The sequence below is a fragment of the Choloepus didactylus genome, chromosome 5 (genome assembly GCF_015220235.1).
Source record: "Choloepus didactylus isolate mChoDid1 chromosome 5, mChoDid1.pri, whole genome shotgun sequence".
In the NCBI taxonomy this organism is placed as follows: domain Eukaryota; kingdom Metazoa; phylum Chordata; class Mammalia; order Pilosa; family Megalonychidae; genus Choloepus; species Choloepus didactylus.
Window position 1 is genome coordinate 82,389,891 of NC_051311.1, and position 19,202 is coordinate 82,409,092.

Here is a 19,202-nt window from a genome sequence, read left to right on the forward strand (position 1 = left end):
TTCAAGGGATAAGCAAGTAGTCCGTCCCAACCTACGTAAGTCCAAATCGATCCCAGAACTGGAAGGGTGGTGGGTAAAGAGAGGGGTGAGATTTTGATACCAGGAGGTACCAGATATGAAAGCCCTTGTCACATTGCAAAGGGTGGACTTGGGCAGGCTTATTTCTAGAATGCCTGCAAAGACCGCAAGTTCCAAGGCAATAATTATATGAAAGATGCAACAGTGCACATTTCAGTCCCCTATAACTTCCATCTCTGCATACGATCTTGATCAGTGATTCCCAGCCCTCGCTGCACATTAGAATCACCTAGGGAGCTCTTCAAATTATCACTGTCTGGGTCCCAATCCCCTAGAAATTCTCATTTAATTGCTCTGGGATAGGGCCCTGGCCATAAAAGTACTTGTTTGAAGATCGCTTGGTGATTCTGAGGTACAACCGAGGTTGAGAAACACTGATCTAGATATATTTGATTGTTTGCATGAGTAATTTTTTTCCCTCAGTTTTTAGTGAGTGCCATGTCTATTGATGAGAATTTTGCACTGTTTGAAGTTAAGAGCAGGCCCCTCCTTGAGGTCTGATCGTAAAGTTTTTGCATCTGTTTCTCCAGCTTAACCTGTAGTAGTCACTTACTACTTCATAAATAGCTTGTGCTTTTTAACCCAGACTTGAAATCAGTAAATTAGCATTTTCAGCAGAAAATACTTCCTTGTGAGTTGAAGAGATATCATTTTATGAATGTAAATGTTTCTTTTGCGTTATTAAAAAAAAAAAAAGTCCCAAATAGAACAACCTTAATGGAAAACAAGCCTGAATTATGCTTTTTTCTAGTTAGGATATTTTTCTCCAGGGATGTTTTTTCTAGTAATTATAGCGAAATACACCACAATGCTGAGCTCCACTTAAAAAGCAAATTGATTTAACCTCTTTTTCAGGGAGGTACTTAGCATACCTGTTTCTACAATGGTTTTAGAGTCATTTGGTTAATTGTATTTTTTCCCCTCTTTACTTTTTAAGTGTTTCAAGTTAAAGGTTAAAAGTCTGAAAAAATTATGGTGGTTTTATGCTGTTCTTTTTACAGCTGTATATTTGGATGACTTTTTTTTTTTTTTTTTTTTTTTTGCCTTCAAAAGTTAGTCCATCAGTTAGTAGTTATTGAATTATTCTTGTAACCTTAAAAAGATAGCTGATGTAGAAATAGGTTTATGTACCTTTCACCCTCAGCAAAGGATATGGCTCCATACTATGGAGTTAAAAACCCAGAACTGCTTTTTTAACTGTCAAGTGATCTAAAAGAGAGGGCTTCATTAATAATCTGTGTAATGACAGGAATAATCCCCCACATTCTTAGCACCTGTTCTGTTAATACACAGTTGTTTATAACAGGTCTTTTTTCTCTATCCATATCACGAATCCGTGCTACTAGAAGCGTAGTCCAAAAACTGGCTGAAATGTGAACTATTTGTAACTGGTACAAAATTTGAGAGTCAATGTTTTGGAAACTTGATAGCAGTTTGACATCATCATGGCATTTTAATTGTATTTTGTGAAAATATTAGTCTGCAGTGGATTAAAGAAGAAACACCCAGGTCCTCTGCTGCAGGTAGTTTGAGAAGCATGGTCCTAAATGGTTCATAATTCCTGCTTATTTTTAACTTCTCAGGTAAAGTGTCAACTTTTCCAAGAAACCTTCTGTGACTTCCCAGATTCAAGTCAAATCCCTTGTTGCAGACTCCCACGATAATCTGGTTCTTCCCCTTCATTTGTCTCGGTTGCAGTTTTACATTTGTATGTGCGACAATTTTGCTGATGTCCCCCAGTAGATATAGGCTCCTTAAGAACATGGGCCGTTTCCATTTTCACTCATCATTGCATCCTCAGTGCTTGGCACATAGAAGATACTTAACAAATATATACTGAATGAGTGTCATCTCATGTTTTCGTCATTCTGGAACCATGGGTGATTCCTTTCCTCCATCAACCTGCAGGAACTCTCACTTCTGGTCCTGCCTCCTACATGTAGCTTAGGCTGGTTGCACTGAGGATGGGAATGAGAGATGCTGCTCCTGCCTTTAGGCCCCTCACTGGCCTCCCTAAGTTTGCCTCTAACACTACAGCAAGTTAGAAGCATTTTCTTGCTCTAGCGATTGACTATCATTTGTCATAGCCTATCTCAGAAAACTTCCACATTTTTCCAATTTCATGTAACTTAACAGCACTTTTATTTATGAGAAATCTGAAGTCATGCTGCACTGTTCAGTTACTATCTGTGAAATGATCAGTGATATAAGTTAGTCCGATGTTTAAAAGATGACTAATAATTTGCTCTCATCCTGGGAGTTGATAAGAGAGCAACAGAATCCTTTGAACTTTTTGCTGTGCCTGAATCTACTCAGTTGGTATCTGAACATTAATAATTTAAAAAAAAGTCTTAAAGCAAGATTTCTTGATGATCTATTAGTGCCATAGTTTTTTTATTTTAGAATTTATAGAGAGAACTTGAAATTTAATATCCAACTAAATGCTGAAACCATGGGAAAAAACATATATATATATATATTTGTAATAGGACATCACAATCACACCGCAGCTAAAACTAGTTCATTGGGTCCCATTATTTTCTTCACTCCATCTGATCATTTTTTTCTTGGGGGTGTCATTCAGATGGAGCATAGACATCGAAAGAAAGACACCCCAGTGCAGGCCAGCAGTCATCACCTCTTTGTGCAGATGAAGAGTCTCATGTGTTCCAACCTGGGAGAGGAGCTGGAGGTCATCTTCTCACTCTTTGACAGTAAAGAGAACCGGCCGATCAGGTAACGGCGCATGGAACTGTGATGTGAATTTCTCAGTGTTGGAATGGTGGGTATTTGTGATACGCAAGTTTTAAGAAATTTGACCTTGTACAAGTCACTCTGTCTGCCTCACTTTTATCATCTGTATAAATCTGTGAGTTTATAAGCTGCCTATCTGGAGATTTCCATGAAGGTTAGACAGAATGATGCATGCCAACGTTCTTTGAAAACTCAAAAGAGATTTAGAATCAATATTTATTATTGAATGAAAGTATGGCACTGATATCAGTCTTGTTATTTTGTTTGAGGTATTTTGTATTGGTAATGCAAGGAAGACATATCTCCAAAGTCTGAAGTTTGTTTACTTCTTTATTAGTGGTAACAAGTTGTATTTTTCAAATTTTCAATAAACAAATTATTCTTATCTTGCCTGAATCAAATGATACTGAGAGATTACTAAATACTTAGAAATCTTTCAATTAAAGTGTGAGAACTTTCAAATGATAAAAAGTGTTCACATATATATTTTTTTTCTTTCCCAGTTTTCTCTGTCTTACACCCAGAGTTCTCTGGTGTTACAGTTCTCTGGTGGCAAGCTTTCAATACTTAGGAAAAGACTTTACTGTGGATGTTCTGGTTGTTATCCAAAAGTCTCAACTATTGTCAGTCATTGTAAAAGTTTTATATTTGTTTTAAAGTTGGACATGAAGCACATCATCTTTTACATTTCATTTCAGCCAAAAGGCCAAAAAGCGATAGCACATCATCTTTAAAATTTAAAATTTAAAATTTAAATTTAGAATTAAAATTGTTATTACACGAACCACAGATAAGTAAGTCAACTATACCATACTTTTTAAAAAATGCCTTCCTTATTAAAATAAATACTGACAATTTTAGGTAATACTGAGCCAAATATATTGTTATATAAACACAAAATAATCTTTGAAACATTTCTTTTCTGGTAAAATAGTTTGCTTTTTCTACGAAATATGTGTGAGGTTTATTTTTTAATGCCTTCATAGCCATAAAATCTTTGGTGACTTAATTTATGTTAGTCATTACCTTCTAGTAAGTGGACTTTTTATTTCTTAACAGTGGACTGTGTCCATAGAATTTAGATGGTGATGTTTTTGTGTAGCAATGACAGAATTTATGAGATGTGGAAATAAAAATGTTAATATAGTTTCAAAATCCATTTGGTACACTGTTGGAGGAAATGAATCAGTGGGTTAGAAGATCTTTCTCTCTCACAAATCAACACTACAGAGAGAAATTAAAGGCATGAAAAACTCACCTACGTTACTTCTCAGCATTTGCTTTAGAAATGTGAAAGATTATTTAGAGATAATACCTGTTTACATATTGAAGTGTATCTTAGCATAGTTGGTGGGCAGGTTAGTTTACCAAAATCTTTATAATGTTCTGCATAATGTATGGTCTCTAACATATTTTTAAAACTGCATGAAATAGAAAAGAGAGATGAAGTTATTCTTTTGCTTGTTCCTATTCAGCAAATATTTGTGGAGGGAAACAAATTCCCTTTTGCCAGTAATATGTAAATTGCATTAATGTGACATTTTGAATTAGCTTGTCTTTCAGTTTCTCTTATTATAGAATTTTTCAAAATTTTATAAGTATCCTATTTAGGTTTGACCTGCAGAATTTCCCTTGTCTTATTCCTATTTAATTGGTGAAAGTAGGAAAATAACCTGGGTGCAAGATCCCCAAAATATTATCATATAGTTCCCAAGTTCAGACCAGGAGCTGGGCCTTTTTCTTTTCTTTTTTTTTTTAATATTCATTTTATTGAGATATATTCACACACCATGCAGTCATACAAAACAAATTGTACGTTCGATTGTTCACAGCACCACCGTACAGCTGTACATTCATCCCCAAAATCAATCCCTGATACCCTCATTACCACACACACAAAAATAACCAGAATAATAATTAAAGTAAAAAAGAACACTGGGCGCCCTTGTCTGTTTGTTTATTTGTTTTTTTCCTTCCCCCACCTTTCCACTCATCCATCCACAAACTAGACAAAGGGGAGTGTGATCCCCATTGCCCCCCCAATCCCACTGTCCCCCCTCATAAGCCACATTTTTATACAATTGTCTTCAAGATTCGTGGGTTCTGGGTTGTAGTTTGATAGTTTCAGGTATCTACCACCAGCTACCCCAATTCATTAGAACCAAAAAGGGGTTGTCTATATTGTGCATAAGAGTGCCCACCAGAGTGACCTCTCGGCTCCTTTTGGAATCTCTCTGCCACTGAAGCTTATTTCATTTCCTTTCACATCCCCCTTTTGGTCAAGAAGATGTTCTCCATCCCACAATGCTGGGTCTACATTCCTCCCTGGGAGTCATATTCCACGTTACCAGGGAGATTTACTCCCCTGGGTGTCTGATCCCACGTAGCGGGGAGGGCAGTGATTTCACCTTTCAAGTTGGCTTAGGTAGAGAGAGAAGGCCATGTCGGAGCAACCAAGAGGCACTCGGGAGGAGGCTCTTAGGCACAATTATAGGGAGGCCTAGCCTCTCCTTTGCAGCAACAGTCTTCCCAAGGGCAAATCCCATGGTAGAGGGCTCAACCCATCAAACCACCAGTCCCCTATGTCTGTGGGCATGTTAGCAACCATCAAGATAGGGCAGGGCTGGGCCTTTTTCTTTCTCTGTGATGTGTTTGAACTGCCACACATGCCAGCTTCACTCTGGTCCATCCTCTCTCTCTCTTTCTCCTCCCTAATAATCCACAAGATCTGTAGTGACCCTGGGAGAAATCAAGCCTGAATTCCTCTTTCTTGCTTACAGTCACTGAGTGTGGCCATTGGCTCTCACCTCCCCTACCAAAATTGCCATGCCGATGATTGACGAAAGAATGAATGAATGAAAATATGCTCATTGAGTGTTTGGAAAATGTGCTTATGAGGTGTTTGGAAAAAGTCTCAGATTTATTTTCATGACATTTCTTTGACCTCAGGAAATACAGTGGATGTTTACATTTAGGGAGTTTTCAAAACCTTCCCATCAGTAAGTTTGGTTCAAATTGCCAACAGCAGAAAGGCAGCCTCATCCATGCAGAGGCTGAAGGAGGCACAAATCTGATGACCGAGCCAGTTCTTGTCTCTGCAGTTGATGGCTGCTGCCCTGACCCCTTCACTTACCTCTCTTTTCCTTCATCTCAGAATGGGGACAATTTTTGTTTTCTTCATTCCATCTGGCATTGCCCATGAGTGTAAAGCATTTGCGTCTTCTCAGTAAAGGTATTGTGAATGTAAGCTACGATTTTGAGGCGTTGTTGTGTTTCTTCTTATTCCCAACAGTGGGTGCAGGGTGGAATGTGTATTTCTTGTTCACCTTTTTATTTTAGAAAATTTCAAACCTTAAAAAATAGAAAAGTGAAATGTACCCTCATGTACTCAACATCAGCTTCACTGTTATCAACTCAGGGCTGATCTTGTTTCAATCTCATCCCTTCCCAGTCCTCCTCTTTGCCCCAGATTATTTTGAGGCAAATTGCTAATATCATATCATTTTCAAACATAGATATTTCAGGTTATAGCCCTAAAAAAATCACCACTTAAAAATTAATAGTATCTTGACATCATCAAATATCCATATCCAGTAATACTCACATCTCCCCTCTTGACTCATAAATAATTGTTTTATAAATTGTTCAAATCAAGATCAGATAAGGTCCATTTATTGCAGCTGGTTTGTCTCTTAACTTACTTTTCATCTACAGCTTTCCTCTCCTTCTCTCTCTCTTTCTCTTAATTTCCTTGTAATTTAATTGTTGAAGACACTGTATCATTTGATCGATTTCTGAGAGTTCACAGCTCAACTGCAAAGAAAGGAAATAGACAAAAGGTGACATAGCTAAGTGAATGCTTTCATTGTTAAATAGGATCATTATAGCTGTAATTTAAAAAAAAAATTAAATATTATCTCAATGACATTTCCCCAACTGTTGATCACAGGAACTTACCTGGTAGAGGGGCCAACATCTGTAAAGCTTGCAGAGGAGTGATTAGAAAGGTGAATGTTTATTTCTCTCACAAGTTAGGACATTTTTAACTTCCCTCCTCTTAGAAGCAAACTGCTTATGTTTCTTGAACTCTAACCATCTGTTTCTTGAATCCTAGCTATCTGCCAGACTTTTCTCTAAGTATTTTAAATATATTGTTCTCAACATTGATTTTATAAGTGAGGAAACTGACGTACAGAGAGGTTAGAGTTCATCCCTAAGCTTATGTAACCAGCAAGAGGTGAAGCGGAGATACAAACCTGACCAGTCCGACCCCAAAGCCTGCCTTTTGTCTACACCATTTTGTCTCTTCAAAAATTACTCGTTATATGATTCATTAATTGTCTGAAATTTATTTGCAAGAGGGTAGAGCTTCAAAGACTGATATTCTTAATAATAAGTTATTTTAATTTATTGATAAGGATAATATTGAAACTAATAGGGACTCAGAAACACTCTGTGCTATAGAAAATGGTCCTTTACGCTGAGTCCTTCTCAAAATACTTCACAAATAGCAGTGTGGCATTGGCTTGTACTACATGCAACTGATCAAAATCTTGGATTCATTACTCGGAGATGCCAAATACAAAAGGAGCCAACCCGATGAAAATAATCCCTTTCTAGTTCACTCAATGGAACTGTGTTATCTCCTCAGTAACAGAAAGGTGGCTTTTTTTACCTCAAAACAATTATTGAATCTGCCTGCCCGAGTGTCAGGCCTCTGGTGCATGTCATACACAAGTCCTGCCATAAGTATTGGGTAAAGATTCAGGCGTGTTCTGACAGCATCCTGTTAACATCCGTCTCCTCCGTACATCTTTTCCAGTTTACCTTCTCAGTTGTTTGTGTAACAGCCTCAGCCCTGAGTCCTACTTTGGACTCAGCAATCAACAAAAATAAGTCACTTTTATTTATTTGAGTGTTATAGAGGCTTGACATTATTTCTATCTATAAAAGATTATTAATAAAAAATGAGTTTGCCAAATTAAGTTTTACATGAGTAAAATGTTTGTAGAGAACATTTATCTGATTGAAAGTTTGTAATTTTGCCAGGCCACGAGAGTATAGCTGGAAAAGGCAGGGAATCCTTTCCCTAGGTGCCACCTGTACTTTTGTTTTATTCTAGTCATTTAACTGATACTTACATCATGCTTCCCATGTGTCAGACACTGTTCTAAATCCCTTAAAAATATTAATTTACTTAACCATCGGGATAACCCTATATGGTTGGCACTGTTAATATCCCCAGTTTTTAAATAGATTTGGAAACTGAGGCACAGATTGCTTCATAACTTGCCTAAGCTCCCACGGCTGGTTGTGGTAAAGCGGGTATTTGAACCCAGGCTGTCTGTTCTGAATCTGTATTCTTCTTCACACATTCTCATTATCTACTATATTTGTAATATTCTGTTTTCTTCCTCAACCAAATTTTACTCACCAATATATAGTAAGGGGTCCATTGCAGGTTTGCTTCTTAAGAAAGTAGAGGAGGAGGCACTTGATCTTGTTAAGAACCTATAGGAAGAATCCAGTATTGAGGCAGAAGCTAAACTTGGGGTGGGGGCAGGGGGAGATCAGGGATAGATCACAGACCCTTAGGAGGCATCACAAACAGGCTCAAGATCACAGGTTAGCCCTGGGCCAAGAGAGTGAGAGAGGGAAGGGTGTGGATGTGCATAGACGAGGGACTGGCTTGGGAATGTGGGTTTTTGTCCTATGAAGAAACCAAACTATGTAGCATTAGATGCTGCAATGTATCCTTTAGCATGCATTGCAAATTGGCTGTCTTACAGTGTGGTAATAGAAACAGTCGTAGCCTATGTGCTTTCCTCAGGCTGTGCAGCAATGAATGTGTGTATTAATTCTTACCTACCCTGTGTTGATATATGTCAGTTAATCTACAACAGACGGTGAATTATATGGGCCAGTTCACGTAACAGTTCATTGGCTTACTACCTCTCTTAAACTTTCACTGCTTTGTTTACTTATCTATTATAAGCCTTCATTAATTAAAGTTGTATATTTGTCTCAGGACTAATCCATTTCTATATTTTATTCTCATCAGAGAATATATTTAATAGAACCTGAGTGCTACCAATTGGTACTCAGCTTAGAGTAGGGTTGCTCGTGTGTGCAAGCCGCTGGCATGGGCTTTTATTTGTGGCAACAGCAGTAGGGTAGTACTTCCGGAAAAAAAAGTCTTATCCTGGTAATTAAATATACAAGGTCTGATCCTAGTACTTAAATACAGGTAAAGTTTATTTTCTGCTGATACCTTTTTCACATACTTTTCTGAAGTTACTTTTTCTTCCTGCCACCATATAGTTAAACTCTCCATTTGCTTTGAAATGTTCATTTCCATATGACTTTCATATTGCTTACCATTTACTTCTCTTCAGTATGCTATTCCATGTCTATTAAGAAAAAGATAAATTGTGAGTACTATTAATGAGGCACACTTTTTTTTTACATGAATCATACTGAGCTATGAAATATATCTTAATTTCTATCCATCCTCAAGACACATATCTCCCTGTATCTTGTGCAGGCACCATAACATGGTGATTAAGAGGCCACTGGAGTCAGATGGCCTGGGTTCAAATCCTGAATTTGCCATTTAGTAGCAGCATCTGCTTGGTCAAGTTAGTTCATGTGTCTATGCCTGTTTTCTCATCTGTTAAATGAAGATTATTTGAAACTAAATGAGGTAATACATCTACCTCTTAGTGTAATGCTTGGCACCTGGTAATTGGCCAACAAATCTTAGCAATGATATTGACAATATGATAATGATAATTAAAAAAACAAGACAGGGAATATGTTTTAATATAATCAGAAATTATGTGGGGTAATGGTCTTGAATTCTTAAAGAAATAGTGTATTCCAAGGAATTATTGTTATTTTTTTTTAGGTATATGGCATTAAGTTATGTAATATTTAGACAGACCTACTAAGTAAACAAGTGAAATGACATCAGGGATGTAATTTACTTTTGAATACTTCAGCAACAGTAAAAGAAAAGAACAAAAGAACGAAGGGATAAGCAAGTATGGCAGAATATAGAATATAGAAGCAAATATGACAGAATGTGAATCCCATTGGGAAAAGGGTGTGACAGATACATGGATTCTTGGCTTAATCTTTTGCATATAGAATGTATGATTAATGAATTACTCCTTAGGATTTATTAATGTTTCCTGCATGTGGACAATAAAGCGATGAGTGCAGGTATTTTTGTTTAAAGGAGACCGATATGTTAGGCTGGTCTAGTCACTTGCCCCAAAGAGGGTCTGGATTTCATCCCATATAGAACAATATTCCTGGGTTCATATGAAATGGTAATTATATTTTTGATAATGTATTTCACCAAACGTAGGAGGAATATTTTCCTCATGGTTTAGGACGTTGAGTATTATATAACATTATAATAATATTTCTTTTAAAGTATAAGCTTTGACTCACATATAAAGCAAAAGAGGCAACTTTTAGAAAATTAGTGAAGATTCTGTGAAAGAAAATACTTTATATGTTTTCACATAATCCTGTGTATATGTAAGGACTGTCTTCTTAGAAACTCTGAATGAATAGAGGCTGGTCTTATCACAGGTGTGAATTCTCCCTATTCTGTGAATGGCACATTACTTCTAACCATCTACTTGTTCATTCATTCACTCATCACAGCAATGCATAGGAGTGGGTAACTGCTTTGTGTGAGCAGTTTACAGTCCTACTGGAGATCCAAAGCCAATCCAGGAGCAAATGGCAGAAGGGATGCAGGTAAAAGAATCTTCTTTGAAAAAGAGCAAGGACCCTTCTTCCATTAACATGGAAGGAAGGAAGGAGAGATTGGTGAAATGGTCATAAAATGTTGAGGTAGACAAGAGAGACTTAGGGTGTGTGGGCTTGATCTTTTTAAAGTCAACTAGAAAACACGATCAGCTGCCACTGGAGAACAAGAGAGCAGAAGGGAGTTTAGGGCTGAAACTGAGTCACAGGAGCATAAGTAAACTTTGAGTGGGGGTATGATAGGAGGTGAGTTAGTAACAAATGATAGAATGGCTGAATGTGGTGGAGCCCCGCCAGGATTGAATCCAGACTTCCAAGTTAGACAGCTTTTGCCAGGAGTGCTGAGGCAACAGGGATCAGAGGCAAGTGGTGGGCTTGGAAACTTCTGGTATAGAAGATTGGGAATATGGTGTAAAGATAAGGATAATCAAAGAAATTATAATCACAGCTTCCAGTAGATTTCTTCAGAGACTGGCATGATCTAATAGCCTTTTCATTATTTTAGAGCAAATTAAAGATTTTAAAAGAATTTGTGCTTCTTTTGAAAAACTCAGTTACTCCAAAAAATTTTTTAAAGAGCTTCCAGGAGGGAGTGGACTGGGAGAATAATTATTCAGCCCAGACAAGGAAAAACACTACTATTTTCGTGTATTCATTGTAGTCCAACACGATTAAGAGAATAGATGTGGTTTTGTAATTCTCCGTGCGCTATGCTAGAATTTCTCATTTCGTACATCATTTACAAGTTACAGTGCAATCACACAAGTTTGGCATCTATACTTTTACATAAATTAGGGACATTTAATTGTTTTGAACATTTAAAGATAGTTGACATTGATCTCGCTTTATACTTTCGTGTTGAAAAACTAATTTTAAATTCTAACCTCTCCAATGCAGAGCAACAATATGGGGAAAAAATCTAACTGGACAGATGTACAGGGAATACAAACTCCGTTTGAGAACAAAAATAGATGCAGAAGGCTAACGTTCAGAGATCCTCCTTGGATTGTGTCAATATCAACTATTCCATACAGCCCAGAGCACTTCCTGCTGTGTCTAGACATGCTGGCACAGATCTCACTGTGGGTGTCTGTACAACAATGACCCACAGTGACCTTCCCTCGGGCCTCCTGTTTAAAGACACTATTGCTCTCCACTCTCCCCTCTTCCTCTATCATTTGATTGTTCCAGCAGGTACATGAAAATTGGGACTGTTGTTACTTGGGCGTTGATCAGATTTTGTGGTTTACTCCCCCTTGGTCACACTTCTGAGTGAGTCACTTAAAAAATAATTGCTTTAGGCATGTGGTGATGTCCTCAATGGGAGGCATTTTAAATAAGAGATGGACCAGGAGGATGATCTAAATTAAAACAAAATGAACCAAGAAATATGTTCTTCATTCAGAGATCACCCAGGGTAGAATCAATCCATGCTTTTTCTCTGCACCATTTTAAGAGCCATACAATTCCATACAATTTTTTGAAATTGTTAATTACTGCCTTATTATAATAATAAGTAGCTAGAAATTCAAGATTGAAGTAATCTGAAAACTCACAGAGTAAAGGGATTCAGAGAACTGGGCTTTCTCTTTCCTTTTAGCTCCAAGAGCTTATTTCAGACTACTTGTCTCTTCTTGCTGAAATAGTGCAGTATTTTAGAATGTAGCCAGAAGTTCTTTAAAAGATGACCAAATTGGTGTTCTTTACACCAGGATTCTGCTTGTCACTGTCTGTTTTCCTCTGCCCTGTGCTAGCGCTCTACTGGAAATACAGATTAGTTTTCCTAAGTTCCCTGCAGGATAAGCTGCAGTCACCTGTCATGCCACACTTCACAAGGACTTCTTTGGTATTCGATTCCGTTTATGTTGTAAGATGATTCAACACTGACAAAGGAATTGTTAATGATGCAGCCTTTGTTGGCTCCTTTTCTGGAGATGAAGCTTTACCCTGTCAAAAGGGCAGCCACCCATTCTCAGTCATCTTTATGTCTCCAGCACCTTGCAGAGTGCTTGACACAGCATAAGATCTTTGGTGGGAATTGAGGCATTTAAAGAAAGGTTACAAATCTTTCATTGTTATTGAGGCAAAGCATTAAAAGATCATGCCATTTTTGTCTTAATTTTTGCTATCTTCCTTCTAACACTAATGGGGTGTGCTTATTAATAAGAGAAGGAACTCAAGGTGGTTAATGTGCCAGAAATGTTTATGGAGTTGTTTCAGGTTACACTATGTTAATTAGAACTACATTCTCAGACCTGTCTCTAGGGGAACATAATTTGCAAAAACTGTCATGCTAAAAAGTAAAGAAAAATGGTCAGATAAACATACAGACTCTCACCTGAAGTATTTCCAGTTAGAGGTTTTTGACAAGTAAGACGGAGACTTCATCATCTCATTTCAGTTGCGCATCATAGATTTCCTACTATTCCTGTTTAGTTGCTGATGTTCATTCATTCAGCAAAATCATTGTTCACTTCCTCAGGTCCAGGCACTGATGTGGCCATTGGGGCCACATCAATTAATAAAACAGGAAAAAAAAAAATCCCGCTCTCATGAAGTTTACATTCTATAAATGTTCAAATTGCTAGCAAGCTTTGAGTCAAGAAATATCTTTAAAGACCAGAGTTTCTATATCATCCCTGTGTATGATACCCAGTATGCAATTTTCATTTCACAAAAATATTTGTGGTGTTTAAAGCAATGACTCCTAAACTTTTTAGTAATTAAGGTTCCATTTTAAATTATAAAGACTGTAGACCGCTTCAGAAAATAATGTACCTGTTCTCATACACATAAAATTTTGTGTTCCACCCCAGAGGCTTTCTAGCACCCTGATTAGAAAAGCTTCTGACCTTAAAAAAGTACAATTGGATGTGTCATCTAATTAATCATATTTAATGATGATTTAGACAGGTTTCATTTTTTAAAGTTGTAATAGATATAAAGAGTCTATCCATAAGCTGGTGTGTCTATCAGTAAACTGTTGAAAGGGAAATGTGATTTTGGCTTATTTTCTTTTAAAAAATAGAGCATCCTTTTACAATAAATGCATGGAAGATTTCTTATATTTACTGAATTTCTTGGATTTTTTTAAGGCTTTTGAATTTTTGAGAAATGGCGTGCTTCAACCCAAAATACTTGTAAAGAGTTCATGTTTGCTTTACCTTCAAGATTCCTTATTACAGATGCTTTCCTTAGCAAAAAGGCATTGTTAGAAAGGTCAGAGTAATTACTGTATATAGATCAGAATGGTTCTTACCTCACGAAATGTCAAGGATTCAATGTTTACAATGATCAAATTATGTAAATTCCCAGGAGCTTAAGCACAAGCCATTCTAGCTGCATATAGGCCTTCTTATTTCTAAGCCCCTGTTTCTCTTGACCGGATCCCATCATCCCCTAGTTTCCTAGGCTGCTGAAAGCAGGTACGATGACATGCAATGGCTTTAACCATGGGAATTTATGGGCTTACAAGCTTACAATTTTGAGGCTGAGAAAAATGGTCAAATCAAAGTATCATCAGGAGATGCTTTGTTCCTGAAGACCTGTCGCTGGCGATGTGGATGCCTTTGCCACACGGCAAGGCACATAGCGGCGTCTGCTGGTCTTTCCCTTCTTTCCTGGGTTTCCCTGGTTTCAGCTTCTGGCTTCTGTGTCTTTCTCTTTCTCTTTGTATTACATTCTCTTATACAGGACTCCAGAAAGAGGATTAAGACCACGCCATAACTGAAGTAACCTTTTAAAAATCCTATCTACAATAGGTTTACACCCACACAAATGGATTTAAGAACATTTTCTGGGGTATATGCAGTTCCAAACCACAACACATAGTTTTTGTTACTTCTCTGAGAAGCTTGTTTTCTAGCAAAATTCTTAACACATTCTCTGAATGATGGATTTCAAGCAAGTATTTTCCTGAGTTGTTACATACTGTTCATTTAAACAGTATAGCCGTTTCCAGTAATTTTATTTGAAGCCAGGTTTGGGATTTCCATGGTCTCAAGTCTTCTGAACATGCAGTCATTATTGTCTTTCTCAAATCAGCAATCAATCCAAATTATTTCTTTAATTCAGCGGTCAGTTATTTGGTCTGGTAATGTGAAACAGCAGGTAATCTGAACCTTGTTTATTTATAACTCGAAAGAGCATCGCATTCCTGTTTTTCACTGAGTTTACCTTCCTAAAAAGAATTTTGGTTTAGATATCTTTATTCCATGAAAATAGCAGGAAGTAGTTTGAAATCATCCTAAGTAGAAAGAAAGAATTGGCTTGATATTGAAAATTGGCGGTAGAGTTAACTATTCTTTAAAAAAGGATCCCCCCCGCCCCCGCCCCATATCATTCAACAAAAGCCAAATCCACTCTGCTAAAGAAGCCATCACGTTAGTTGGTTGCTTAGTCCTTCAGCACTCAAATATTTGAAAAGTGAATCTGGGCTAGGACATTAATATTTTCAAAAATTAACAACAATGGCAACAAAAAACAAACCAAAAAAGACCCAGAATTTATTTCTTTTTTGGGTAAACTGTTATGGAAACATGGGTTTCAAGGATCTTCCTCTTTCCATTTCCCTTTAATCAGAGGAGCTCATGACTCTAATGTTGCTTTTAGTTTTAAAATTAGAAACCACAATAATGGCCTTATCTAGGATGACTTGCTTAAGGAGTTGCTTTCATTTATTGCCAGAGGAAAATTCTGCCATTTGTACCAGTCATGTGGTTGGGAGAAGACAGGAGGAAAGCCTTTGACTCAAAGATACCAGCCTTTTGATGGCTGTTTTCTGATATATATGACTGGCATATGTGTTGCATGTGAGTGTCATAAAGGGCAGTCTTTGGACCTAGACATTTAGATCAAAACTGGTTCTTAAGCATAACTGGGCTTTTATGCAGGGAGTTTTAAGGCTGGTCCTGATCTAATAAATCAGAATCTCCACAGAAGGGCCTCAGCTCTGTAAATCTCCTCAGAATAATGTTGTGCATAACCAGGTTAGGAGCCTCCTACATGAGAAGTCTGTAGGTCTGTTGTTTGCTACCTGAGCATTCCATTTTCTTTGCCTCTGTGATCATCAAAGCCCTGGGTTTGGCAGTCACTGCAGGGCTGCCAGCGTACTTTCCATCCGCTTCCCCTAAGGGTCTCACCAGTAGCCCAGCCTCTGGGGCCCTGCTACCGCAGTCTAGAATGCTGCTTGAACTGTCTCATTTTGAGTTGTCCTTCGCTACTCATTATAGGAACAAGCACAGTAATAGATCCTTCACATGTTGTTGAAAATACCTTGCAATTTCAATCAGAAAGCATTTAAGGAAATACTGAAGTAGTGAAATAGAAGCAGTTCAGATCGCTGTATATTTGTATTGCTCTTTTATAGAGGCTCTAGGGTCAGCACTGTTGACCCACCCTCTTGCCTCTTCTCACTTATTCCTGTGTCCCCCAGTGCTCTCAAGCCTCTTCGCCTTGGCCCCTGGTCCCTCTCCCTTCGCACCCTCTCAGTAGAGAAGAGGTGTCAGTATCCTCCCAGACAACAGAATTTAAGACAATTGACTGCGCTTTTTCAAAGACCCTATGTGAAGTGTCTTTAGTTAAATTGATTTATAAAATATATAAAGCAACAGGTCAGTTTGGTGTTGTGTTTTGTTTTCAATTTCTGCACAACAGCATGACCAGCTATATGTTTTCTGTCTTTGTTTCTAAGAGACCGTAAATTTATTTCAATGGTATAACTATTCAAAATGGTTTTACAAATCTTCTTGGTAATTATGTCTAGATTGATCATCCTCCTTATCTTTCATACCACGCTTTTCAACTCAAGGTAATATTACCCAGTAATATATTTTTGGATCAAAGTATGTGTTCTGTAACTTTCACATGCATTAAACCACTAGACAGTTTTGTTTCTCATGTGAGGTGAGCTGCAGTATGATAAACGTGAATCCATGTAGAGAAATATAAAAATCCCTTTGGCATCTGGCCACTCATGTCTTTTAAGTGCATTTTTCTGTGAAGGCAACAGATTGTACTAGGAACACCCTGACCGGGAGAGTGTCATGATGTGATCACTCAGAGGGCTGAGAGGACCCTCCAAATCCGGCCTGGGGGCCTCCAAGACCCCTAGGTAGGGCCTTCCAAGAGAGAAGGGCAAGAGGAGGGTGACTGCTCCAGAGTGGTTATAACCAGAGGATGGTAGGGCAGGAGCATCAGCAGAGGATGGAAGAGAAGCAGGAGGGTCTTCCATTCCTACTTGCCTCCCACATTATTTCCTTCTCTGGGAATTTCTACCAAACTGTGCTGTCAGAATCCTTCATTCTTAGAGATCTTTCCCAGCATGTAAGAATGTTAGAAGTTTGGCTGAGCAGCTGATCACAGGCATGAACTCCTTAAACACGGATATGTTTGTGTTTAATTTTTTTCTTTGTCTTCATTTGATTTTTTTTTATTATTTTCTTTATTTTATTGAAAATATCCAGTTTAGGAATTGTTGGTTCAGATGTTATACTTAGTCTTGCCCTTCTTTATCAATTTCTGACATCGTCTCTTCTTTCAAAGTCGACATGGCATTGTGGTTTAGAGCCAAGACTATGGGGTCAGACTCTGAAAATTAATATTCTGGCTCCATCCTTGACCAGGCCATACAACTTTGAGCAACTTATGTAATATCTCTGAGCCTCAACTATCTCAGGTATAAACTGGAGATTATGTTGGTTCCTACCTCGTAGGGTAGTTGTGAGAATTAAATGAGAAAATCTCTGTAAAGCATAAGTCACAGTGCCTGGTATGGGGTACATATTTGCTTTTATTATTTTTCTCCAGGAGCCAGGCTAAGGAGGCTTATTTATTTTCTTCTTTCATTATCTTGGTTTCCTCAAATCCTTTTTTTAGAAGGCAGGTTATAAATAATAAATAATTGTGGTTTTTTATTCTTTGTTTCCAAAGAACGAATTAATCATTGTTGATTTATAATATAATGATTTATAATGGTGCACCCACGGGATTCAGGTGGACACTGAATTTCTCCTTCAGTGAAATTTCCTCTGGCGGAACATGGCTGTAAATGAGGAAGTCAAATGATGATTTTCTTTGTTGATAATAATATGAATTCTCATTTCTAGAAGTGTTATATTCATTTCCTCATTCTTTAAGTGGGAGACATTATTTTCACTTGAAAACATATTTTGTCACTGTGGTTATTTCCATTCCTATGTTTTTAACATAACATGCATATAAAATGTACATGGAGGGCAGGGTTAAATGGCATAATCTGGGCTCTTAAGATGCCAGGAGGCTAATTAGATGAATCTCACGTCTGGTGGTGAGACACCATTGATTGAAATGGCTCTTAGGAGAATTTCATACATTTCTCCACCATAAAATGAAGGGCATTATGAGAAAGGGAGAGAAAGTTGGGAGGGAGTTGAAGCATCCCAGTTATTTTGATTCTGTTGTATTTTGTCCTAAAAAGATTATCTTTGTTCTAGTCAGAGTAAATGTACTAGACACCAAGGACTTCCCAAATCATTGGCTAAGCAGCTGGGGTTGCAAAGGTTAACAGTCATGGCCTATTGTCTATCTATTGCTCACAGAATAATAGGAAAGAAACACACACACCTCTTATGATTAGGAGCAAAAAATGAAAAGTGATGCAATGGAAGAATGTATCTCTTGTAATAGCATACTTTTTAAGTTCATGCAAACTAGTTTTGTTTTCTGATAAGAGAGATGCTAGCCTCTGGCTTACAATAGATAGTCAAAAATACTTTTGTATGTGACCACAGAAGTTTTAGGTTGAAAATTCAGAGGATTTTAGATGTTCCAGAGTGAAATATCACTGACTTGTTCAGTTTTTCAATAATTCTCCAAACGTGTGTGAGAGTGTGGGTAGATAATTGTAATTCAAATAATTCTGAAATACTTGACTATAGGTCTCTTTTCTCTAAAACCATTTGCTGATTAAATAGTTGCTGTAAAACCAAAGCTGAAGTGAAATTACTTGAGTTTTGTATAACAAAGCATGGTACCAAATGAACAAAAAGGATTTTTTTTTTAATTGGCCACAATAGTTTTCTTTTTTTTCTTTTTAAAAGAAGTCTGATTTTTTAAAAAAATACCAGATGATTTATTTCTCTATTACCCATCTTCAGTCTATTTTTACCTCCCCCTTAAGTCGTGCTTAAGCTAAGGGATATGTCATTGACTTAGTACGTATTGATGTTCTTTTTGAAACATGGTATGATATAGTATAATACTTGCATAATTAGGATTCCATCTAGACTAGGGAAATTAAAGTAGTGACAGAGCTGAAGGGATCTCTTTCTGAAATAGAATACTTTAGGATACATTGTTTCACCAGAACATTGACACATCCCACAGATGTGGAGTAGTATGCTGTATCAGTATTAAAGTTTTAACATCTAGAATGCCATGTTGACTTTTGCATATTAATAATCTTATTGGTATTCATCATTTTAGACAGACCTGTCATAAGCTAATGTGAAATTTGTCTCAAATGTTGGGAATCGAGAGGGGCCTCAAACGTAAGTGCATCTCAAGAAATATAAATTAGGGCACACTGTTCATGAAACAGGAAAGGGGGA

The 19,202-nt window shown here is 37.4% G+C and overlaps 1 protein-coding gene across 4 annotated transcripts in view; it reads left to right on the forward strand.

The window, feature by feature from the left end:
• The window catches only part of DOCK4 (dedicator of cytokinesis 4), a 460,132-nt gene that overhangs the window by 216,972 nt on the left and 223,958 nt on the right, over window positions 1-19,202 (forward strand). For all 4 annotated transcript variants that reach the window (XM_037836357.1, XM_037836356.1, XM_037836355.1 and 1 more), the window contains exon 8: window positions 2,663-2,814. In XM_037836357.1, coding sequence (XP_037692285.1) covers window positions 2,663-2,814 — 152 coding nt within the window. The remainder of the gene's footprint in view (window positions 1-2,662; window positions 2,815-19,202) is intronic.